A 22,897-nucleotide genomic window follows, 5' to 3' on the forward strand; every position below is an offset into this window, starting at 1 on the left:
AAAAATCTGCAGATATGCCTGGAAGCTGTTTCCTAGTGCTCCCCTGCATGCTTCACATCAAACAAATCCCTGCTAAATTTTGTCCTTAACAACTACAACAATCACTGCATTATCTGAGGAAATTCCTCATCATAACAAGCTCTTGTGTGTTTTGTGTAATTCCTTTACAAATAACCTTGAGCCTTGTGCATGTCCTCTTAATATCTCAGGAGAGGATCTCACTTTCTCCTCCTCTCTTCCTCTCCTGCCTGCCCTCCCCCAACCCCCCAAATTATCTCTTGCTGTCTTCTGGGTGGTTATGTTTAATCTCAGGATTAGGCAGCAGCCTGCAGTTTGCCTTGAACATCTTATCAGCTTCCAAGAGACATTTACAGGGAGAGAAAGACTCTGTTTTTGATAGCAGTAATTGTATTTAGCTTGTAAGATACAAGGCTATTTATCTCATGGCTGGGAAATCACAGAGGGAGAGAAAGAAATTGTTGCTGATAAAACCTAAATAAAACCAGAAAGAACGAAGAAAAGAAAAGAAAAGAAACAACACCCTGCTCAAAGTCTCTCAAGTGGAGGGATGAGGTGGAAAAGGGACTTCTTTGAATAAAAAGGTCACGCCACTTTGGAAGGAGACTGAAAATATCAAGGGAAAGGTGATAAATGGCTCAGGTAGGACAAGAAATGACCTGTTTCAAAGGAGGCTATGAACTCTAGTTTGGCAGTCATGTAAAACTCAAAGAATTTGATTTGTAGAGATGTGAATAACCGTTTTTAGAGATACTGAGTACCAATACTCCATTTAAAGACAGATAAAGCTGTGAACAACTAGCATTTCTGACAATAAAGTCATTTGTTATTTTTCACAGAAACTTCCAACTGCACCTATTATTAGACACAAGATATCAATACAACACTTAATATTTAAACCAACCTCAGTTCCCTTGCTTATTAAGTGCCCTTCCCTTTTCACATTTATAATATTCAGCTTCCTCTCCCTGAAACAGCTCACTTCTCCTTTCCCTCCATCCTAAAAGCCCTGTAAAATTCCTGATGCTCACGTAACTCAAGTTCTGTTTGGTCTACTGTACTGCTGCATGTTTTTTGCATTCTTAAAATCCCTACAATAATTTTGGGTAGGTATTAAGAAAAAAAAAAAAGTTATCATCCCATTAAGACATACTTAGCACTTCGTTGAAGTATCCAGTGGTCTTGGACCACTCCATCAGCAGAACTAAAAAAAAACCACATCTCCATCTGTATCTCTTTAGTCATAGATGTCTAGTAACAGAAAGATAAGGTGGAATCATGCATATTGTTGAATTGTATCAAAAGGGGATAATCAACATAAATATTTTACTTGTTTCCACCACTATGATTCCTTCTCTACAGTTAAAACAGATGAGACATGTAGTATCCATTAAATCAATACACAGATGTAATACATCATTTCAGCTGTCCCAAAACTAACCTTCTAGGTAATTTTCTCAAAGATGAAGGCGATAAGGTGAAAAATACTTTTAAAATGGGTAGTCACTAGATTTTTTTCTAGAGCTTCTCCTTGCATTTAAACAAAACACTGTAACCTTTGCCAAATATCTTCTGATACCACTGGAGTGGAACAATGTGCTGGAAAACCTCTTGAAAGATCATGTAGAAACTCAGCCAATTTTCTTCCCTGCCTCACATCACCTCCCTGGTACTAACAAGCAATTGCCAATCTTTCCACTGAGTAAATGAAAGTGAGTATTGTTGGAAGAAAAACTTCATGCCCTTCACATTTTAGGTAGGTAAGACAACCTAGAGCACTATCATTTTAACGTGTGCTTCTGGAAAGCAATTTGTTTTAGGCAGCAGCAAGTGAGAAAAAGACTTTTTTTTTTTTTTTCTCACAAACTCCTAAGGATGTAGTTCAGTAAAGACATTAAACTGGCATAAAGCAGCCTTGCTGACAAAGGAAGTAAATTTATCTTCCCCAGTCTCATGGCCACTCACTTTCGCAATCATGTGCCCTCTTCTCCTGGGCCAGTTACAGGGGGGATAGAATGCTGAACAGAAGATGTGAGCAGAAATAATAAATTTGACTGTTTAAGCAACATGAGTATGAGATGTAGTAATGAAAGAATGAACTCCATTGTCCAGCTCTAGCTCTTAAGGCATACTCCTTTTCATCAGGAGCATGCCTCCGAGGTGTGCCTCCTAACACTCTCTACATGCTACACTTTGACATACTGAAATGCTCTCAGGGAATGCAAACTGGATTCCTTTCAAATAAAATTAACACAGAAGATACACTCCAACTGTTCAGGGACATTCAGTCCTGGAGACCGGAACTAGTCTGAAGAAAAACCTCATCAGGGGCCTCAGAACCAACTTTTTGTTTTAAAGATATATTCTTCGGAGGCCACAGAAGTTGCCAGAGCAGTCACAAAGTCCCTGAAGTTCTGTCATTGAGATCTAACTGTCCAGCTTCCTAAGATTCCTCACAAATGTGTACTTGAGACAGAGAATGAAGTAGGGGCACAGAAGACAAAATCTTTTTCTTATATTTCATGCCAATAGAACTGCAAATTAATGTCATTTGAAAGGGCAGAGACTCCTAGAAGAAGACAGAGATCACTCAAAAGAATGATACGGGAGAAAAATATAAAATCTCTGCTGGGTGACTGAACTAATGAATTCAGATAAGAATCCAGTTGTTTAATGTTTTCCTTTTTTTTTTTTTTTTTTTTTTTAAATGTATGGATAAAATTCAGGCTAAAATTCTCTCTCTAAAACATGCATTTCTTTAAATGACAGCATATTCCTGCCTCTTACCTCCCTTACTTTAATCTTCTCCTTTTAAGTATTACTCCAATGGAGACTTTTTTGTTGTTTTGTTTCACTCATACTTTCTCACTGTAAAGCTTCTCTACACCTAGTTTTGTTTCTTTTTCTACTGCAGAAGATGTAGTCATAGAGCATGGATGGAACAATAGCATGGATGGATGAAGGGGAACATCAGGCTCATTTCAATGTATGCTACAAATTTGGCAACATACATGTACAAAGTAATTCTTTGTCAACAGAGTGGAGAGGGAAAAAAAAAACAAACAACTCCCACCTCAGAACTAATGAAAACTTAGGCACTGAAGTATCTGTGTCAAGATAAAAAATTGGTTTTTAACCCTTCTGGGAATTGTCAACTCTTTCCCAAACCTCAGGATTCCTGATTTGAATTCTTCTCACCAAATTTGAGTGCCTCAAATTTTAAGGGTTTCACTGTAATCTGAAACAACATCATGTCAGAAGCTTCATCTGCTTTAAGTAGCTTTCCTGTCTTACTTTTATCCCAAATTGACTCCAACTTCATCACCAACAAGATTAAGTTAGATTTAGAGAAGGCTCTCAGCAACAACATAAAAGAAAGAAAAACATCCACCAAGTACATACAATCTGTTATCTGGGACATACACCAAAAGTTGAGAGCATGTGAGACAGCAGAAGGGAGGCAGTCATTGAAAACTGCACTGTAGGGCACAAAAATTCATACGTATTCGTTAAAAAGGGTATACATACCCTGCCTGAGAAATACATTGCAATGATCAACTTCATGAACTAAGCATCAAGGAATTGGTTATCAATTCAGCCTAGGGATAAAGCCCATCTCCTTATTGCATGCTTGAAGGAGAGGAGAGAGAGCAAAACTAACACAAATAAATCATAAACGGCTCAACGGCTTTGCCTGAACTAAGTCACAACAGCTGAGCAGCAGACAGCAGTCCCACTGCAACTGCTGCTTGCTGTTTCTCGTTTCTCAAGAGCTTCGTCTCAGATACCTGCACTGGGTCACTGTTCAGAGTCTTATTGCCCAGGAAGAGAGACTCTGGTAGAATTGGAATGGTATGCACATTGAGTGATCATCTTTAATGACTGGGATTATTTCAGACCCAAAGCTTAGCCAAATTTAGCTTCAAGTTAATTCCCTCCTAATTTACAATTTATCTCTAGCCCTCTTCCTCACAAGAAAGCATAAAGCTTATGTTGCAGGTGGCTGAAATGTAATTGAATGTTATAAAAAACAAAATGTCAGCATCTGAATTGTAGGTTTCTTGCTTTTCTGTTTTCCTTCCAGTTCCTTGTCTTTTATACAAAGTTGCAAAAATGCATCTTTGGAGTCTTTGAATCCCATTGGGCTAATTTCATTTAATTTCAATTTAACTGAAGACCACACTTTAAGGAAAGCCAATATTCTCTCTCTGCTCATAATGAACATCAAACTTTTATTTGTACTTTCCATTGAGCAAGTAATTATGAGTCTAATGTACAATCCTTCAAAAGCTAATAAAACCCAGAGACGAGCATAGAAATACCATTAAGAATGCCATCCTGATGCCCGAAGTTAGCAGTATGTGTGATGACAAAGAAGATACTTTTACTATTTTGTCAAATTTGTGAACATTAGGCTGCTGCTCTGTTCAGGAAATTATGTACTTGTGAAATTGTTCATATTACAAGACAACATGGCATGCCCAAACACGCATGCGCCAGAAGTTGTTTTTTTAAACATTACATATAACAATATAACTGTCTCTTCCAGAATTGAATTAATTCTACGTGTAAAATACAGGATTCCTTAGATATTATTGCACAAGTTTGATACAAATTGCAGTTTCAGCAGTCTCTAGCTGAAACACACTGGATTAGTCAACCCAAGCACAAAGCTTGTTCCAAAGCTGAAATTCTGCTGAATATCAGTTTAATCTCTGTATGAAAAATATTAGTTGCATGTTTAGTCTGTGAAAGACAACAAAATATTCATTTCAAAAGCTCCTGTTCAGTTGTATTTAAGCCATTACTTCCCCAGAAAACTGAACTAATAAGGTTTGGTTTCCTGTCGTTGTTGGCTTCTCTCACTGAAGGTTTTTGCAAAGCTGAGACATCTGTAATGCCTTTTCATTATATGGATATTCTGTCATTTAACGTGAATTGAGATCAAGACACAGATCTTTCCTCTGGGAAGGCTGGAATGTTGCACTCCTCTATTGGTTATTTTCACTAGCCATGTAGGACCTTAATTTTTTTTTTTCTTCAGACTTTTGTCCCCTCTGTCAAATTTGGCTAAAAAATCCATTTGAAATCAACTGGAAAGAGCTAGGGAGAAACACGCACACACATAAAGTATGATCCCAAAGTCTTACTTTTACAGGGACGGGCTGAAAACTATATTCCCTACAAACAGCCAGAAATTGAAATACACACATGGAGAGGAAAAGGTGTGGAATGTAAAGGTGTCCTTTTCCCTTGGGGTACAACAGCCTATGCTCTATACTAACACAGAGCGTAAGATTAATGCTAATACTATAAAACCATACATCTTCTAATGAAAACACAGGACTATGTTAACCAAGGCAGAAGCAGAGGGTACTGAGGTATACTCCGAGTGTGATTTATTTTCCCTTTTAAAAAAGTCTCTAAAGCAATGTGATGAACATTTTGTTTCTTTACACCAGGGACTTACTACAACAAGTAATACAAGAAGAAAATTTATTCATGGGGTTTTTACTGTCTATAATTGGCTGCCAACAGGATCAGAGGCACTTTACCACAAAATAATTGATGAAAGGAGCAGAAGAAAGATGCTCAGTTTGGGCCTCTCCTAGCCACCCTATCCTCTCTAACCAATAGAAAGCAGAGTTAGAATCTAACTCAGCATGTTTGTCATTGCTTTCTTGGAAAGCTATTATTTCACAAAAATAATGATAATTATTAAAACGTACTCTTTTGCATATACAGCATCAAAACGCTGACAAAGTATCATATTGAATATGAAGTAGAGAGCACCATAGAATAGATCACTTGTATTAAAAACTTCCCTGTGCATTTTCTGTGTAAGTGGAAGAGATGAAATTATCCCCTTAGAGTAATTTATTAGTGTCTGAGGTAAACAGTTAGGATATTTCTCATTATTTGAGGTTAAGTGGCTCATGGGCAACTCCTACACAACTAGCAAATTGCCTTATGTTTATCAGTAAATTCTTCCCTCTTCTATCCCAGGTCAGTTATGAAAGGAAGAACTAGAAAAGAAAAGAAAGAACCTAGAAAGGAAGAACTGGAAGTTGCGTAGACTTAATACTAGAAAGCAAAAAGACTGTCACTTGATCTTAGACAACCAAATGTGAATAAGAAGTATGTGGCTACCCTTGGAATTGTTTTCTTGTGCTCCTCCTGCCTTTTGTAACCATCCGCATCACCAAGACTCAGTAATCTTATATACTGTCAGCATCACATACAGCAATCAGTTTGCCACTTGGGGTGAGTTTGACCTTTTAACATGGTGACATGGTATCATAAGGTTGTGTATCACCAGTGGTGGGAGAACATATAGGATGGTGATTCAAAAGCCACTTGTTCCCTACTCCTAGCGTACTTGGTGTGATGAATTCCACAGAGAAACTGAATTGTTCCCCTGTATTTTGACCCAAAGTCGTCTAAGAGTTGACAGATTTGGCTAGAGTTTTATATAAGTCTCTATATCTGCAAACCTTAAAGAGTGAAAAATAGATGAGGAAAAATTGAGGCAAGCATAAGGTTCATTCAAATAGTTGCAACTTAATCTCTCACATTACAGTTCAGCTACATATCTATGTAGTCTGTATCTTATGACTGACTACGATGACTCTCCTTTTCATAAGGTTCATTCAAAACGTTTCTTGCTTCAATAGTTAGAAAACATCACAAGCAGCAAAACCAAGTTTGTTGTTGAATCAGATTTTTGACTCTCTGCAGACCCAGGATTCACTTAGAGACCTCCAAAACAGCATAAACTACATGTATCATACCACAGAGTTGTCATGCTTTACTCTTCCTATATATATTAAAAAAAAAAAAAAACATTACTGTGTTTTCCAAAAGACAGAATATGCACCGCTAGGCTCTGGTCAATTTATTGTTGAGATGAAGCAACAAAGATTTATATAGTATCTGGTTGTTGTTAAATGTTAGTTTGTAGTTACAGGCAGACAGAAAGAGAAAAGCAAAGACAAAAAAGTATGTACCTGTTGGATAGTGTTCATTCACTGGCCAGCTGTCAACCTGAAGAGTGGCGTTGCCCCCATTCCTGGTAAAGCGCACCACATGGTATTTGCCATCATTTACAGGTGTGCTTTCCTCTTTAATAGAGATGTCCACTGTACCAATATTGAAGACCACACCAATCTTGCCTTGCTCCTGAAATGAAAGAAAAAAAAAGAAAAAAATGTTTGCAAATTGCTGCCTATTAGGAGAACGTTCCCGGCCTATAAATCTCTAATGGGTAATTGTGCCAGTAGATGGCACTACAGAATACACAGAAGCATCATTTTGTGCTTTGACAGGATACATTTCATTGGCTCTGCTTCAATGCTAACATTGTCTTCTGCACTCTTCTTTACAGCTTTCACCTGAACATAGTGACTCATTTGCTCTCTTAAAACATCACAGAGGACAGTTGAGAAATCAGGCAATAAAACCAAAGAGATGTGGATATATAGTTACTTGAGCAACAATTCCACTGATTAGTTATTCTCTTGTTCAATTGCCATCTGAAATGCAGCCACAGGCAGGCTTTAACTCAACTGTTTCACAAACAGACTAACAGAACAGAACAAACAGCCCCCACCCCCAAACAAATAACCATGGGATCCAGCAGGGTGAACAGAGGTACAAGGAGGAAAGAACTAGAAGGTAGCAAAAATGTATTAACCAACTTTGACTACCTGAGGGATGCTAATTACTCCTAAGCCAAATGGAAAACATTCCAGACTTTCGAAGGATGGGCTGCAGTCTTTTACTTTTTTTACTTTTTACTTTTACTTTTTAATATCACACACTCCAAGCAACGACTTACTAATAAAGCAGTCCCCTGCAGTGTTCTCCCAAAACTTTCCACCAGCCATTGACTAAATGGCAAGAGCAGATGGATGCAATTTTACTGATCATAACACATTTTCCTGCAGCTCGCCCCATCTAGTTCCAAGCAATAACTAGATTCAATGACTTGAGGTTGTGAAACGTGGACCCAAAGTATATTCAGGTTAGATAAATAAAATTATAAATATTAATTCAAAGGATGCCAGAAATTCCCAACAGTGTACCATATGGAAGCAACCAAAACACATCTTCAGGCCTTCAACAAGGAGGGGCATCAGTGTGCTGACCATCCATACCATAAAATTGGCATTAGCCTTATTAGCTGTTTTAATAGAAAAGTCAAGGAAGAAACAAAACCAGAGAGTGGATAACTGTCTCATATCTAAATATAACCTCTTCAAAGCAGACCTGCAGCATAACTCAGACTTTTTCTTTTTTTTTTCTAATGCCATCCCCCCATTCTTTGAACTACAATACTGTTATCAGTTCAAAAGGAAAACAGTCCTGTAGTTAGAGGTCACTAGAAAACTAGACTGTGCTTCAATTACTTGGAATTTGCACTGTAATAGCATGCACCTTAATATTACTTTCTTTCTTCTTATAATGATAAATTTTAGATGTTACTATGTACATACTGGATACCAAGAGTCTCATGTTCATTCACACTACTGTGCTTTGGACTGACGTCTCTGCAAGATAACAATCTTTTTACCCTTGTAACAGAGGGTAAGTGGACTAACGCTCCCAGCAGATGCATGAACTCAGACATCATTTGAAAATAATCAAACTTTCCTCTCTTATGCTACCCCCAAAATACATGAGTTTTCACTGAGCAGAGGTTTTTTCCAAGCGTATTGGGTCTGGCTGGGATGTTAACTTTCCCTGCAGCAGTCCATACAGTGCTGTGCTCTACACTTGTAGCTAGAACAGCAGTGCTATCACCCCAGTGTTGTGTCTGCTGCTGAGCAGTGCTGGCACAGCATTGGGACTCTCTCTAACCCTCCTAGGTGGTGGGCAAAAAAGGGAGAAAAGAAACATCACCAGGGCAGCTGACCTAAACCAACCAAAGGGATATTCCATACCATATGATGTCACACTCAGCAATGAAAGGTGGAAACAGGAAGAAGAGGGGAAGGGTGGGCGCTCGTTGTGAAAACGTCGGTTCTCCTCCTGAACACCGGCTACCTGCGTTGAGGCCCTGCTTCAAGGACGTGGTCAATCATCACTCACTTGTGGGAAGCAGAAGGTAATTTCTTTCTTCTGCACTTCCACATAGCCATTGTTTTGTTTTTTCTTTTTTCCCTTTTCCCCTTTCCATTTTTTTTCCCTGTAGTTAAATTGTTTATTTAATAATATTTTTTCTTTAATAATTATTTTTTTTTCTTTAATTAAATTATCCTTATCCCAACCCATGAGTTGTTCTTTACTTCTTCCCCTCCTCATCTAAGGAGGGGGAGTGAGAGAGTGGTTGTGGTGTTTAGCTACCTAGCACGGTAAAACCACCACACCAAGTAAAGCTAGTGCTGGCATTACCATTTTTTGACTTATAAAGTGATCTTGTATCACTGTGAGTGAATCTTTTGTGTTAATAAAGTGTCTCCATAGTAATTAGCAAAGAGCAAGTGATTACTTCTTCCTAGACAGCAGGACTCAAAGAATGTCTACTGACCAGGTCATCTGGTTACTGTCTCCATGTGTTTTGGCAAGGTGCTGCCTTATAAACAACCTCCCAGAGAACCTCTCATACTGCTTTTCAATCACCCTCAGAATGTCAATCATGTTCTCCACACTAGCACAGTGACCACTTAGAGTAGAGTCCACCTTGGTAAGTCTTAGTGTAAGCATGTAAAATGAAAAGCTACACCATGTCTAGTGGAACAGATAGCCACCACCACCACAGAGGAAGGGATTAAGAGGTATTCAGCAGAGAGAAAGATATGTATTTTCAAGCCCTACAGGCTGAATGAGGCAGAGATAAAAATTTGTAAATGGGGAAGGAGACAGTGAGAAGTTTAACTAATCTCCCCTGAAGAAAGAGAAAATATTTCTGATGTCCTCTTTGATGAAAATGAGATAGTGCTTTTCGCCATTCCCTTCCCCAGGCTTTAAGGGCAAACCTAATTTAAAGAAGTAGTGATAACCCATGGATAAGAGGATAAACTGCAAAGGGGAAGATTCTGGAAGAGAAGGACTGCAAACTGAGCCCCAGCTTGTGTTACTGCATCCCGGTCTGGGCCCCCAGCACAACAAGGACCTGTTAGAGCAGGTCCAGAGCAGGGCCATGAGGATGATCAGAGGGCTGGAGCACCTCTCCTATTAAAGAAAGGCTGAGAGAGTTGGGGATGTTCAGCCTGGAGAAGAGAAGGCTCCCAGGAGACCTCATGCAGGCCTTCCAGTACCTCGAGGGGCCTTATAAAAAAGATGGAGAGTGGCTACTTAGGCAGATAGTTACAGCACAAGGGGGAACAGTTTTAAACTAAAAGGGGGAAGATCTAGATCAGATGTTAGAAGGAAATTCTTCAGAAGTTGGTGAGGCACTGGAACATGTTGCCCAGAGCAGCTGTAGATGTCCCATCCCTGAGGGTGTTCAAGACCAGGTTGGATGGGGCAACCTGATCTAGTGGGTGGCATCCCTGCCCATGTCAGGGGGGTTGGAACAAGGTGATCTTTAAGGTCCCTTCCAACCCCAACCATTCTGTGGTTCTACGAAATGGCCCCTCAAGCTGCTAGAGAAAGGAGGGAAATGAGCAAACTGGTACCCTCCCCTACCCCAAACAGACTGCTGCCCACTCTCACAGCCAAGGAAACATACCCCTTCTCAAAGTAGCACAACACTTGGTTGCAACTGAGAAACACCCCCCCAAAAAAAAATGTGTAAAACAAATCACGGCCCTAATCAAAGGCTTCCTCCAGCTTTATTCAGTCCCTTCTTGGGCAGAGCTCCCTGTGACTAAGTTTTGCAGGAGCAGGACATTAAGCCAGATTTTGATACTCTTACTTGGACTGAGTAGGAGTTTGTCATGAAAATGGTTCCTTTCCAATTACCAGGACAAAACACAATGTAACACAATTATCTGAAAGCACGGCTATTGAAGCCAAACTGCACACACAGACTTCAAGATACAGTTTATTCATGGTATTTTATATCTCTAGGGCACCAGGCTCTCTCTGGAGAAAGAAAGAAAAAAAAAAAAAAAAAGACAAAAAAAGCAACCATTACTTTACTCATTCCTGTTAGAAAGAAGAAAACCAGAAAGAAAAACCTACAGCAAAGAACAATGACTACGGACACAGGGCAAATCCAGGATTTATTTTCAAGATCTCTTCATTTTCACAGTTTCCTACACTACAACACCTCATTAAAAGCAGCTTTTATGAAGACTTCTTCCTTCCTTCTAAATTTGAAAGACAAACATTACCATTAAAATTTAACATTTCATGACAGACATGACCTCTTTCATTCAATTTTCAGTACAGATAGTAGCTTTTTTTTTTTTTTTTTTTTTTTTTTTTTTTAACATTACCTGACATGGGTATTAACTAGACCAGCAAGTATATGTCAAAGAAAGATTTACCTTTGAACCACTATGTTTACTTTGTAGTTAGAGGAAGAAAAATCCCAACCATCAAGGAAGGGAAAAGATGAATACAAAGGCACACAGTGTATGCAAGTTATACGCTCCAGAGAATTTTAATAGACAGCGTGTGTTTTTTCCTCCCTGCATCAGCATTCACTGGGCTTCCTGAAACACCTTCCATGAAAGGGTGATCATGTGTCCCCCAAAACTGCTGTCTTCAAAAGCCACATTGCCTTCTCCTCACTTACACCCTTTTTGGAAATAAATTTCCACCAAGACTTCAGACAAATAATTATGATTATATAATTGAATGGTTTCAGATAAATTATATTACCAAAATAAAGCAAAGTACTAAAAAGAATGTACAGGGCCTCTCCTTGGTGTCTCTATTCTACGCCACCCTTCCACAAGCTCCTGGCAGCAGTTGCTTGTTATATACATGGCTCCCAAAACATTAAGAACATCATTACATAACACAGGGGCTAATCTATAGCCTGGGATCTGGAATCTCACTCTTAAGTGTTATTTTATTTTGGGCAGTGTTTTCTTTTACCTTTCCATGAAACAGATTCTTCATCTGTGAAAGAGGGGTAACGGTCACCTATCTTACCTTGCTTTACAAGCCCTGTAACCCAAACACATTTTCCTTAAACACTAATGACATTTTGATAATTTAAAGAGCAAACACAATTTGGAAATATGAAGCAGGCAGGATCTGATAATGGCCTATTAAAGCACCAAGGGCAATGTCTGCATCTCACTTTGGTGGACAGAAAGAAACCTGACTGGAAGAATCTGGAGGGCACTGAAGGAGCATGATATTATCCTTTTAGTCCAGAGAGTACTATCCAACAGCTTCACAATGCACTAGTTTGAGACAGAGATTGTGAAATTCCAGCCTTTTGGCACTGAAATCCTAACCTTTTGGCTGGTTTGTTATAGTGTCCTACCTCCCCTCAACCGTCTCATCCCTGAAAACAGCTGCAATCCAAGTGGGGCAAGGTCCTAAGCTTTTTTCAGCTTCTACCTTCAGCTCCTCTGAAACCCATTCCCTTCTTCTGAAGGGACCTCCAAAACATTTCTGAGGTTTGACATTTTCACAGGTAGTTTTTTTTTTTCTTTTGTTTTCCCTAACCCAAGGAAGGATAGAGCCTGTCTGCATGCAAATACTTCATGTGATGTATGTTGTTGTGTAATTGTTGGCACTTCCCCCCCTCCGTGTGCCCTTGCATTTTTAAAGGCACCTATGTTTCTGTAGAAGATAAGATGGAAAGTCAAATGTGGGTGGCAGTAATTTTGTTAGATGAGCAGTTGCACTGTGGTAGACACCACATGCCAATAGCCACATATACTGTGTACTCTCAAAAGGGCTTTATCTTTCAGTCTTCTTAATCTAAAATTCACATCACCCAGACTGAGAGTATACAGCTGTTCCCTGTGTACAGAAAGGATTTCATTCCAAAAACCAAGAGAGAGAACCCCAGGCAATAGGACAAATCCTACTCTTGGCTGCATCGATATGAATCAATAGCAATTCTGCTGAAGAAACTCAGAATTCTTACTGATGCAAGCAGAAGCAGAGTTTATCCCAGTATCTTTATTTTGTTTTACTTCTTTTTCTGAAACTAAGTGCAAAAGAAAAAAAAATAAAGCATATCCTACAATTTCAGTAGGATTTCAAGTAACTGTGTTTTCTCACTCATTTTACTTTATTATTTTTCACAAGTCACAAGTGTGCAGACTGTTTCCTCCCACCCTGGCAGGTTCCAGCATGACTAGACCTCAGCCCAAACCTGGCAGACAATACTCCTAGTTACTGCTTTCTGAAGACCACTCCTGATTGTGCTGCTCACTTTTCCAAGCGACACATGCTCCTTCAGTAATACAACAAGCCTTTTGCCTTGTAGGAAGGTTTTGTAAACTTCCCCCTCCCAAACGCCTCATACGTATATTTTTAAGTCTGCTACCTTTACGTTCAGGAAAACTGTTTTTTTCTTACAAGCTCAAGCACTACTCTTCCTGGAATGGCTTCCTTCTGCATATGGCCCTCAGAATCGCAAAGAGAGCCAAAAGAGATCAAACTTGTATTTCTCCCTCTTTGGAGTTATTTTTCCCCCTACTTATTGTTCAAGTCTGTCTTTGCTTGGTTTGCTTTTTTTTTTTTTTTTAATGGGAGGGGATGTATTTTTTTTTTTTCTTTGCAAAAAAAAATGGATTCTGGATGTTAGCCCAGCTGTCAGATCACTCACTCTCTGTGGTTTGGTGGACTTTGCACAATAGTATTAAATGTAGTGAAGTATTCAGTAGAACTGAAGGCATAGATGTATATTCCTTGGAGGACATTCACGAGTTACTACAATGTCAAAGCACTTGATGTCAAAGTTCTTTACTGACTAGGAAGGGGGGTGAAAACCAGCATTGCACTCAGAGTGCCCTTCTAAGCTGCAACTAGAAGGAAACGCATGGCTGGACAGGCCTTTCTGGGATAAATATTTTCACTGAATTTAAGAAGGAGAGACACTAGAGCCTGTATTCAGTGCAGATATTTTTTTCTTTTTTCACTCTGGTTATATTTAACGCCATTTTTAATAGCACTTGGAACTAACTCTGAAATTGGTTTAATTAGTTTAATAACTCTACAGTTGGGTAAAGGGAGAGCTTACTGCCTGAAGTCTTCCTTTAACTAAATAAACAGCGATGGCAGGGAAGCCATGCTCAATGAGCGGCACAGCCATTTGGCAAACGTAAGAACCAAAAGTTGCAAATGTTGTTAAAGAAATGATAGGCTCACTCAACTTGGAACACTTTGATCAAGGTTCAAGCACTTTATAGTTATCTTGAAACAAGAAAAAATATTACTGAGGTGACAAGGTGTACACAGGACAGCTAATTTGGAGTGATTTCTGTGTGATATTCTAAGAAGCATTAGGTCATCTTTTGTTTCGTACTGCTTGTTGCTGCTTCTTTAAGATGTCAAACCAGATCCACTAAATCCCAATTATGAATCTATTTATCAGAGAGAACAATATACATACAGGTCAAAATAAATAGCAATTATTACTCTTAAGGGCCATGGTTTTTAAAAGAAGCAATTCTCACAAATACATAATTTATGAAGCTAAAAAGGACAATTGTTATCATCTAGTCTGCTCTAAAATTTTATGAGACCATATATTTTGCCTGAATTGATCCTTTTTTGAACTACAGAATATATTTTAGAACAACGCTCAATTGTGATTTGAACATTTACAGCTGAGGAAAGAATCATTACAGATCAGTCATTGCATTTGCTTCTTTGATAAGATTGGCCCAGTGTTGAACACAGTCAAAAAGGTAAGTGGTGTGTCAAGAACTATAAAGAAAAGGAACAGCAGACTAAAGGCAAATCTCTGTTATAATTAATGGTGTACCTTTGACTTTAATTTCTGAATACAGTACGCAGATCTGTACAAGCTCAATCAGAAAAGAAAATGAGGAAATGTAAAAGGTTCAAAACCACCAAACTTGAAACGGTATATATAAAAACATAAAAAAAACCAGATGTTTTATTTTTAATAAATCAACTACAAATACATAATAAAATCATTTGGTAATAAAATTTAAGCAAAGGAAGTACATTTTGAGACAGTACATAACTGAACTGTGCAACTCACTCTCACAGGGTATGTTGCATGCCTAAGATACATTCAAAAATAGACAAATTAATGGCAGGAAAGTCAATCAAGAGCTATTGAACACAACAGTGTGAATATAATCTTCTGCTCAGCAGGTCCTTAAAAGCAGATCATTACCGTTTGTTTTAACTTTTACCTCCTGTATTAAAAAAAAAAAATAAAAAATCTAATGTCTTACTTCCAGAAATGAATTGTAAGACTCTGATCAAGTCAAATTTTTTTGAATGTTATTGCCATTTCTTATTCATTTTGTAAAGTGGTGAAATGCTGACACTGGCAAAGTTTAATGGGTATCTTTTTTATTAAAGGTTTTGAAAGCGTGGTTTAGATAAAGATTTGCCAGAGTCATGCTGGTGTAAATAGTCCTGCCTTAAAGCAAGAAAAGTGCTAGAGCAGATGACTTGAGATTCCAGCTTCATTTTTCTGTGATTGCAAACTCTCCCCAAAGCTTTCCATGGCATAATAGATACCTACTCAGTCCTCTGTCTTTCTCATTGGAAAGCACTTTTTCCAGTCCTTATTTTAATCTTCCCATGACCCCTGAAACTCCTCCAGTTTAGTAATACTTTTCTTCAAATTTAGTCAACATAAATTTTCAACCTCAGTTCACAGAAATCACACAACCAGTTTGGTTTACATGTTCACAGGCCATATTGTATCTTTTGGCTGCAATCTTACACTGGGGGCTCACCAGTTGAGCCTCATTCCTCATGACTCTATAGCCTTATACAGGAGTGCTCTCAGGAAGTGCCCCTTGTACTGCGAGATGGCCTCTAGCTGAAGTAAAACACAGCCACGCTCCTCACTAAGAGCTCACCAAGATATCCGGAAAGCAATTTTATATTTTTGATTGTGTATTTGGGGCACAAGCTATTAGATAATACTTTTTAATGGCCCATACTACAAAAAAGAATAGCACAGAAATAAAGCACTACTGAAGCATGCCTTTTCTATTTTTTTTCTTGACCAAACTCCCTGGCAACACCATGGGAATACTGAGTTACCAGTTGTCTGTGACAGTTCAGCTCTTTTAACAAATCATTCCTTCCAGTTTACCTTATGTCCTCTCTGTCCTCTCCCTTCATCATTCCACCCTTCAATGTTTGCCTTTTTTCTGATATATTTTTTTTTTAATCCTGAATAAAAAAAAAAAAAAAATGCCCCTCACAAGGGGCAGCTAAAGAACAGCGCATATGCAATATGGAAGCTGCATTCCTTCCCTGCTCCTCAAACCAGGTACCTTGCACTTGATAAGAGGTTTATGCATCATTGCAAGTTTTTATGTAACCTTAATACACAATATCAACAGAATTAAACTTAGGAATTAATTCGGCACCAGAAGTTTCCTTATTTCTTAAAAGGTGATACTATTAATGCAGCTTGAGACCTTTTGAAGTTTTGACTCACTCATAGATGTAATCTAGTCTGGTTTGAGCACATTGCTGAAAGGCAGAAAAGATTTATTTTCTGCTTTTACTGCTGCTCAGTTACACCTTAAACAAGCCACTCCATTTTTTTAGACTATATAGTTTCTGGCTTATCATGCAGTGCATTTGCGTGGTACCTACCACAGTGGAGCCCTAGTATCTGGGGGGTCTCTGGATGCTGTTGTACAAATAATTAACACTGAGCAGAGTATCCTGATATATAGTATCACAACATTATTACCATGACCAGGCATGTACTAAGCTTGCCTTAAACCCGTTTCCTCAAAATCAGGGGAACAATGTAGCATATCTGGTTACTCTCACTTAAACCTGACACCCGCTGAGCAAAGCTGAGCGATCAGTAATGTTCTGGAGTCTTAAGAGGGAGGCTGTGCCCAATTAAATCGTTTCTTCCTCTGACCTAACAAAGCAACAGTGCACTGCCAGTCAATTACCAAGCAGTGAAATGTAATAAGAAATACACTCAGGTGTGTTTAGGCCATACAATTTGTGGAAACAACTGTTGCTACACAGCTAGCAAAGCTCCAGCTGTAAGACCGCTAATCCTTCTCATGTAGGGACACCATAATGCAAGTAAGGAAACAGAAATTAACTACATGCTGAAAATGGGGCATTACTTAGGCAAACAGAATGCAAAAAGCATTATGAAAGCAATACCTGTCCATCAGTTTACTGGCAAATACATTATTTATATAGCAAATTTATTCCCTCAGTTTACAATATGCATCAGGAAAACCTGCCTTACATGATGGTATGAGCTTCAACTATAATTAGGACTAAGCATTCAGCCTGTGCCTTTTCAAAATATTAATAACATATCCTGGACATTTTTGAGAAATGATACGGTTTAGATATAATACTGGACTAGGAAAAAAACAGGAACCACCCTGAATGTTGATGTCAACTTCTGTTTCTCTAAAGAACTGACACAATGCACACCGTGTGTTGCATTTTAAACTTAGAGCATCCCTAAAGTGTACCCTTCTCCTTTATTACAGAAGTCAAAAGCAGCCCCTTCCACTTCTGTTCATAAATGCTGTCATGTAACTCACTCCTCAGACAAAAATGTGACTAGCTGCTAAAAATGCCACATCCGCTCAGTAAGGAAAAGGGTGCCATAACAAGTCAGATTTTAGAAGGGCAGAAGAGCAAGCAACCCACTTTCCAGGAGAAGCATCTCCATCCATCTCAAAACGTCTCCACTGGAGTTTTACTCCACTGGGTAACATTGCCAAAGATTTATGCTGACAGAAGCTCAAGTGTCAGTTACACAAAATACAGTACCAGAGATCTGATCCAGGCAGCATGAAATAAACGGCGTACCTTAACTAGTAGGCTTCCTTATCAAGAGAGCTGGTATAATTGCATGATGTCTGTGGGCTGAAGGCGCAGCATGTATCATACACACTGTAACAGCAATCAGAGCTGTCTGTCTCAACCCATAACCCATAGAAAAGTGAGCACTTGTCAGGAAAATGGCATTAAAAAAGGACACCGCTGCCTGACAGGAAAGGTGATCACAAATATCAGCTTGCCACCATCCAATTAACCCAGGCATAGCAGATACAGAAGTACAAGGGCTGAAGCTGCATTGGATGAAATTAATCAATCTAAACTTTGTTTTGCCTACAGTATGTTCATAAAACCTATTCTACCCTTAGTCATGCACAGTATTGTAGTGTTTCAGAGAGTTCCAAAAAATACGTGTTCAAAAGTATTTTATTACTAAGCACTATGTATCACTATATTTTCCTTTTTCAGTGTGTTTATTTATAGAATTCTAACAGAATTTAATACATTAGAGTCTATGTTGTATGTTTCTTTTGAGATGAACATAACAGATTTCACAAACTATATATAAAATCAACAGTGTATTGTAAACACAGCAGTAAGTTGTCTTTTCTAGAGAAACGAGAACGAGGCGTATGAGCTCAAGTTCAATAGGCCTCCCCAATCAGACAAGATAATGAGGAAAATATGAGTATATGCAAACACAAACAGTGACTGGATTCTTCGACAGATTATTTCTAGCTTTTCAAACCTTACTTTTTTAAACTGCTTTTTTTTTTTTTTTTTTTTTTTTTTTTTTTAAGAAAGCTTAATATGGCTTTTGAGATGTGCCTGCACTCCAGCAGAAGGCTTTTCCTATCCTGAATTGGTTTCCTAAAACTTTGAATGGGAGTGAGAAATGCAGATAAAAATGTGTGAACATGAACACTGTGAATATCACAGCATGGGAAACTCATATTACTATATACTCATATTACTAATGAAAATTTCCCAAACTAATTTACTTATCTGCAGATTTTAATAAGTTTCTATGACACAGCACTACTTAGAGTAAGGAACAGTAGAATATTAGACAGTGATGCTAAAAGATAAACAAACTGCTTTTGAACACACAGCTCAAAGGAGACCACCAGCACCATTTCCATTTTGTGCATTAGAAAGCAGAGATAAAAGGAAATGCCAGAATTTCACAGGAAACAGAAGTGACAGGAACAGAAAAAAAACAGTTATTTTTGAGAAAAAAAATAATAATGAGAGTTATTACAAAATTACCACTAAGTACTTTAAACATTCACATTTTATGTATGCGTAGGACCTCCTGCTTAAATAAATTCACATAGAACCCTCCCATTTTCCATTGCAACTTTTTTTTTTTTTTTTTTTAATCTATCTCAATGTCTGTTTTTTTCAAGATCCACTGTTGGAGGATCTCTGCGTCTAGAATTTTGATTATTTCTAGGCCCTTTAACCGGAGTGCCTCTATCCCAGGAGAGGAATTTGGCTCCTCCAAGACCAAGGGAATTTTTGCATTAATCTTCACCAAAAGTCAATAGTTGCTTCTGAACCTAGTAGGAAACATTACGTTACATTCAGGTTGAATTTTTCTCTGTAGAAAAGACAGCAATTTTACTGAATCAAAATCTAGATGAGCCTCTGGGAAAAAAGTTATGACTTGCCTGCTTTGTGTTGTGGAATTCACTTACTGTAAAGCTGCTTGGCAAGGATCTATCAGACAGACAGCCTTGCCAAGTTTGCAATATGTTGGTTAAATCAGAACTCCTGATGTCAAATTCAAACTTGATTATCGGGAAAGGATGTTGTACAGAAAGCTAAAGTATTTCCAGGACTCATTTTTGACATATTAGGTGTGGAAAAAGTAAAGAGAAGATTAATGTCAACTTCTGTACCTTTCTCTGATATTTTCTCCTCTCTACCATCTAGGAAAAAAAATTATCATGAGACGTGATAGGACAACCAATAAATGAAATGAAACGGCTTCCGTAGGATTATGCTGAGAGTGTAACCCTATTGCAATTACAGCTGACCTTGATTCACTTCCTGATTCAGATTCCAACTCTATATGGCTGATCACTTGTTCACATTAGGTTCTGTGGGAAGAAGCTACGTTTCTTTAGGCCTGAAGGAAAAGATAAAGGACCACCTCTACAGATAACCTTTCATAAATTCATAAATTTTTGTAGGTACCATCAGGAACACTAGGGTAATGAAGTGTCAAGGGCATGGGAGGCAAGATCATTACAGACAGATATAAGTCACGGATTGGGAATCCTTCTTCTTTGAATCACGCTATTTCATGGTGCAACAATAAGACAGCTTACATCTGAAATAAAAATAGAGAAGGAATCAGAGAGACTCCTATGGCAGCAATGCTGGACAAATGTTGGAAGAATGTGAGGTAATTGAATAGCTTACCTAGACAAGACATAAAGATCATAAAATGACTTTGTAGTGTGCTGTATAGGAACAGACCACAAATGTCTATTCCTTGATTAGATCAGAGTTTTTATGAACCAACAGGAACAGCCAATGGTATTATAGCTACAGAACTGCTGTGATTTAGACTGTTTCTATTTAAAAACTGGTAGTAGAAAATTTCTTGCCTATGTCCAGCACCTCGTGATTTGGCCACTCAGTAAATATCACCCAAGTAGAAGAACAGAGTTCCTCCCCTCATTATTTATTTTGTCAGCATGCTGTTGAAATTAATAGGTCAAACTCTGACATTTGCATTGAGGAGAAAGCCCTACAGAGGACCCAGATTTAGAGGAAAAAAAAAAAATAAAGAAGAAAAAAAAGATTTGGCTTGATACCGTATGTTCAGCACAAAATATCATAGCCTTTAGAAATCAAATTTTCAAGAGTTGCCATTTAGCTTAAGGAAATAAAAGATTTGCCTTATTTCATCTTTTTGTTTCCAATATGACTGTTGCCCCACCCAGCCTTTCTCCTTCCTATGCAATCAACCCACCTGATGAGCTGATTGGAAGAGTCAATTAAGTCCTAACAGGTTGATTGTGTTAAATAAAAAGTGAAGGAGAGATAAGAGTGATAGATATCTCTGGCCAGCTATTACAGCTGTTGGCTGTGGGTGTTCTTCATGCAGATGGAGGGCAGTATTGGCAGCATATGGCATGGGAGTTTGGGCTTGGAAGGTAGATAGAACAGATTATTGATGAAAGGCAGTAAACCCAAAGCTGCCTGGGGGATAACAAACAAGTCTAACAGATTGAATCGTTGACCACCTTCTTAGTTTCTTCACCTCTAGACCTTACCAAGACCTCTAGGATCCCATCATCATTCCTACTGCTTGCCCTTCCTCTCTGCCTGTAAAGAGGAAGCCAGGAAGCCTCAGCTGGAAAGGGGCTAAAGCCAATAACCATTCCATTTGATACATCCAGGCAGCGATCTGAGAGGCTAGCTATCTGGATAGAAGTCTCATAAAATGCTACAAATACTGCTTGCTCCTTGAAAGCTTTACCACAGCACAGGTAACCAAGTGATTTAGACAATGGTCATTTGGACACTTTGGCTGGTGTGATATATAGAAGCATAAGGTGATGGACACAGCAGCTGTCCTTCGAGTAAGATTCCTGTTACAGCTATGATGATAAGGTACATAGGAATATGGCATCCCAGGCCTTGGAGAATCACACCCTGTGTATCACAGAGTCATCCTGCCACTGAAGCCAAGAACTCAATCTCTTGCACTAACTGTGACCTAACTTCCTGTGGAATTATAGTGTATTCCTATTTCTTCTGAAAAAATACCGGATTGATTTTTAACACTAACCCTGGACAACATTTCTTCTCACACAATCATACCAGTTTGGATTGTTTCTCCTCCTAGTAGATTCCCTGTTTATTTCCTTTTGGCATCTTTAATTCTCTTTATGTAAAACCACTTAAACAATACTGTAAAACAGAAGGGGCTTCTCTAGAGACTGGAAAAAATGTCAGAATGTTGGCCAGACTCTTTGTGATACATTTTTTTTTAAACATTTAAATCAAAAGAGGGGAGGCTAGTTTAAATTGACCCTCCAAATATTGAATAGATCATTAAAAATGACCTGCTTTCTCAATGTTATTGATGGGTCTACCTATGTCCATGCACAATAGTGTAAATGAGTCAGTAGCCAGATCCTCTGGCTACTGATTCGCTCTTTATAGGTACCTCAAGGGTGGCTGTAGTGAGGTGGGGGTTGGTCTGTTCTCCCACGTGCCTGGTGACAGGACGAGGGGGAATGGGCTAAAGTTGAGCCAGGGGAGTTTTAGGTTAGATGTTAGGAAGAACTTCTTTACCGAAAGGGTTGTGAGGCATTGGAACAAGCTGCCCAGGGAAGTGGTGGAGTCACCATCCCTGGAAGTCTTCAAAAGACGTTTAGATGTAGAGCTTAGGGATATGGTTTAGTGGGGACTGCTAGCGTTAGGTCAGAGGTTGGACTCGATGATCTTGAGGTCTCTTCCAACCTAGAAATTCTGTGATTCTGTGATCCTTTCCATGTCTCTGCTATACCCACGCTATGGATAGACTATGGCTTTCAAGAACTTTTTAAAGGACAGCTACCTGCCAGCTCAATAAAAACTTTAGCATTGCCAATTCAAAAATAAATGCATCAGAAATATCAGACATTTAACTCTTAGAGCACTGGCTTTCGTAGATGAAGATTAATGCCTGTGACATCTGAAGACAATAAACATCAGCATCCAAAAGATTATTCTGCAAATCAGTGTGCAATGGTGGTAACATATCCTTGTCAAGCTGCAACATAAACAAAGCTGTACCAGAAAAAAAACAACCCTTAAATAGACAGTATGTGTACAGATATGGGAGCATATTAGAAAAAGAAAATAAGGAATGCTGGCATGGATTCTGTGTTTGTAGCTATCTCGTGTTCTAGTTTTCCTCATGGTACAGCAACAAAGAGCAGAAACAGAAAATACAACAAAATAGGCTGTGTCTACTTCTTAAAATATTCCTGTTCATCTCTGTGGAATCTCACTGCTCCTC

The 22,897-nt window shown here is 38.6% G+C and overlaps 1 protein-coding gene across 5 annotated transcripts in view; it reads right to left on the reverse strand.

The window, feature by feature from the left end:
• NRXN3 (neurexin 3) overlaps nucleotides 1–22,897 on the reverse strand; it is a gene marked incomplete at its 5' end in the record, with an annotated part of 932,654 nt that overhangs the window by 127,998 nt on the left and 781,759 nt on the right. For all 5 annotated transcript variants that reach the window (XM_084286893.1, XM_084286894.1, XM_084286895.1 and 2 more), the window contains one exon: nucleotides 7,026–7,197. In XM_084286893.1, the coding sequence (XP_084143019.1) occupies nucleotides 7,026–7,197 (172 nt within the window). The remainder of the gene's footprint in view (nucleotides 1–7,025; nucleotides 7,198–22,897) is intronic.

The sequence above is a fragment of the Netta rufina genome, assembly GCF_964035555.1.
Source record: "Netta rufina genome assembly, chromosome: 5".
Lineage (NCBI taxonomy): Eukaryota > Metazoa > Chordata > Aves > Anseriformes > Anatidae > Netta > Netta rufina.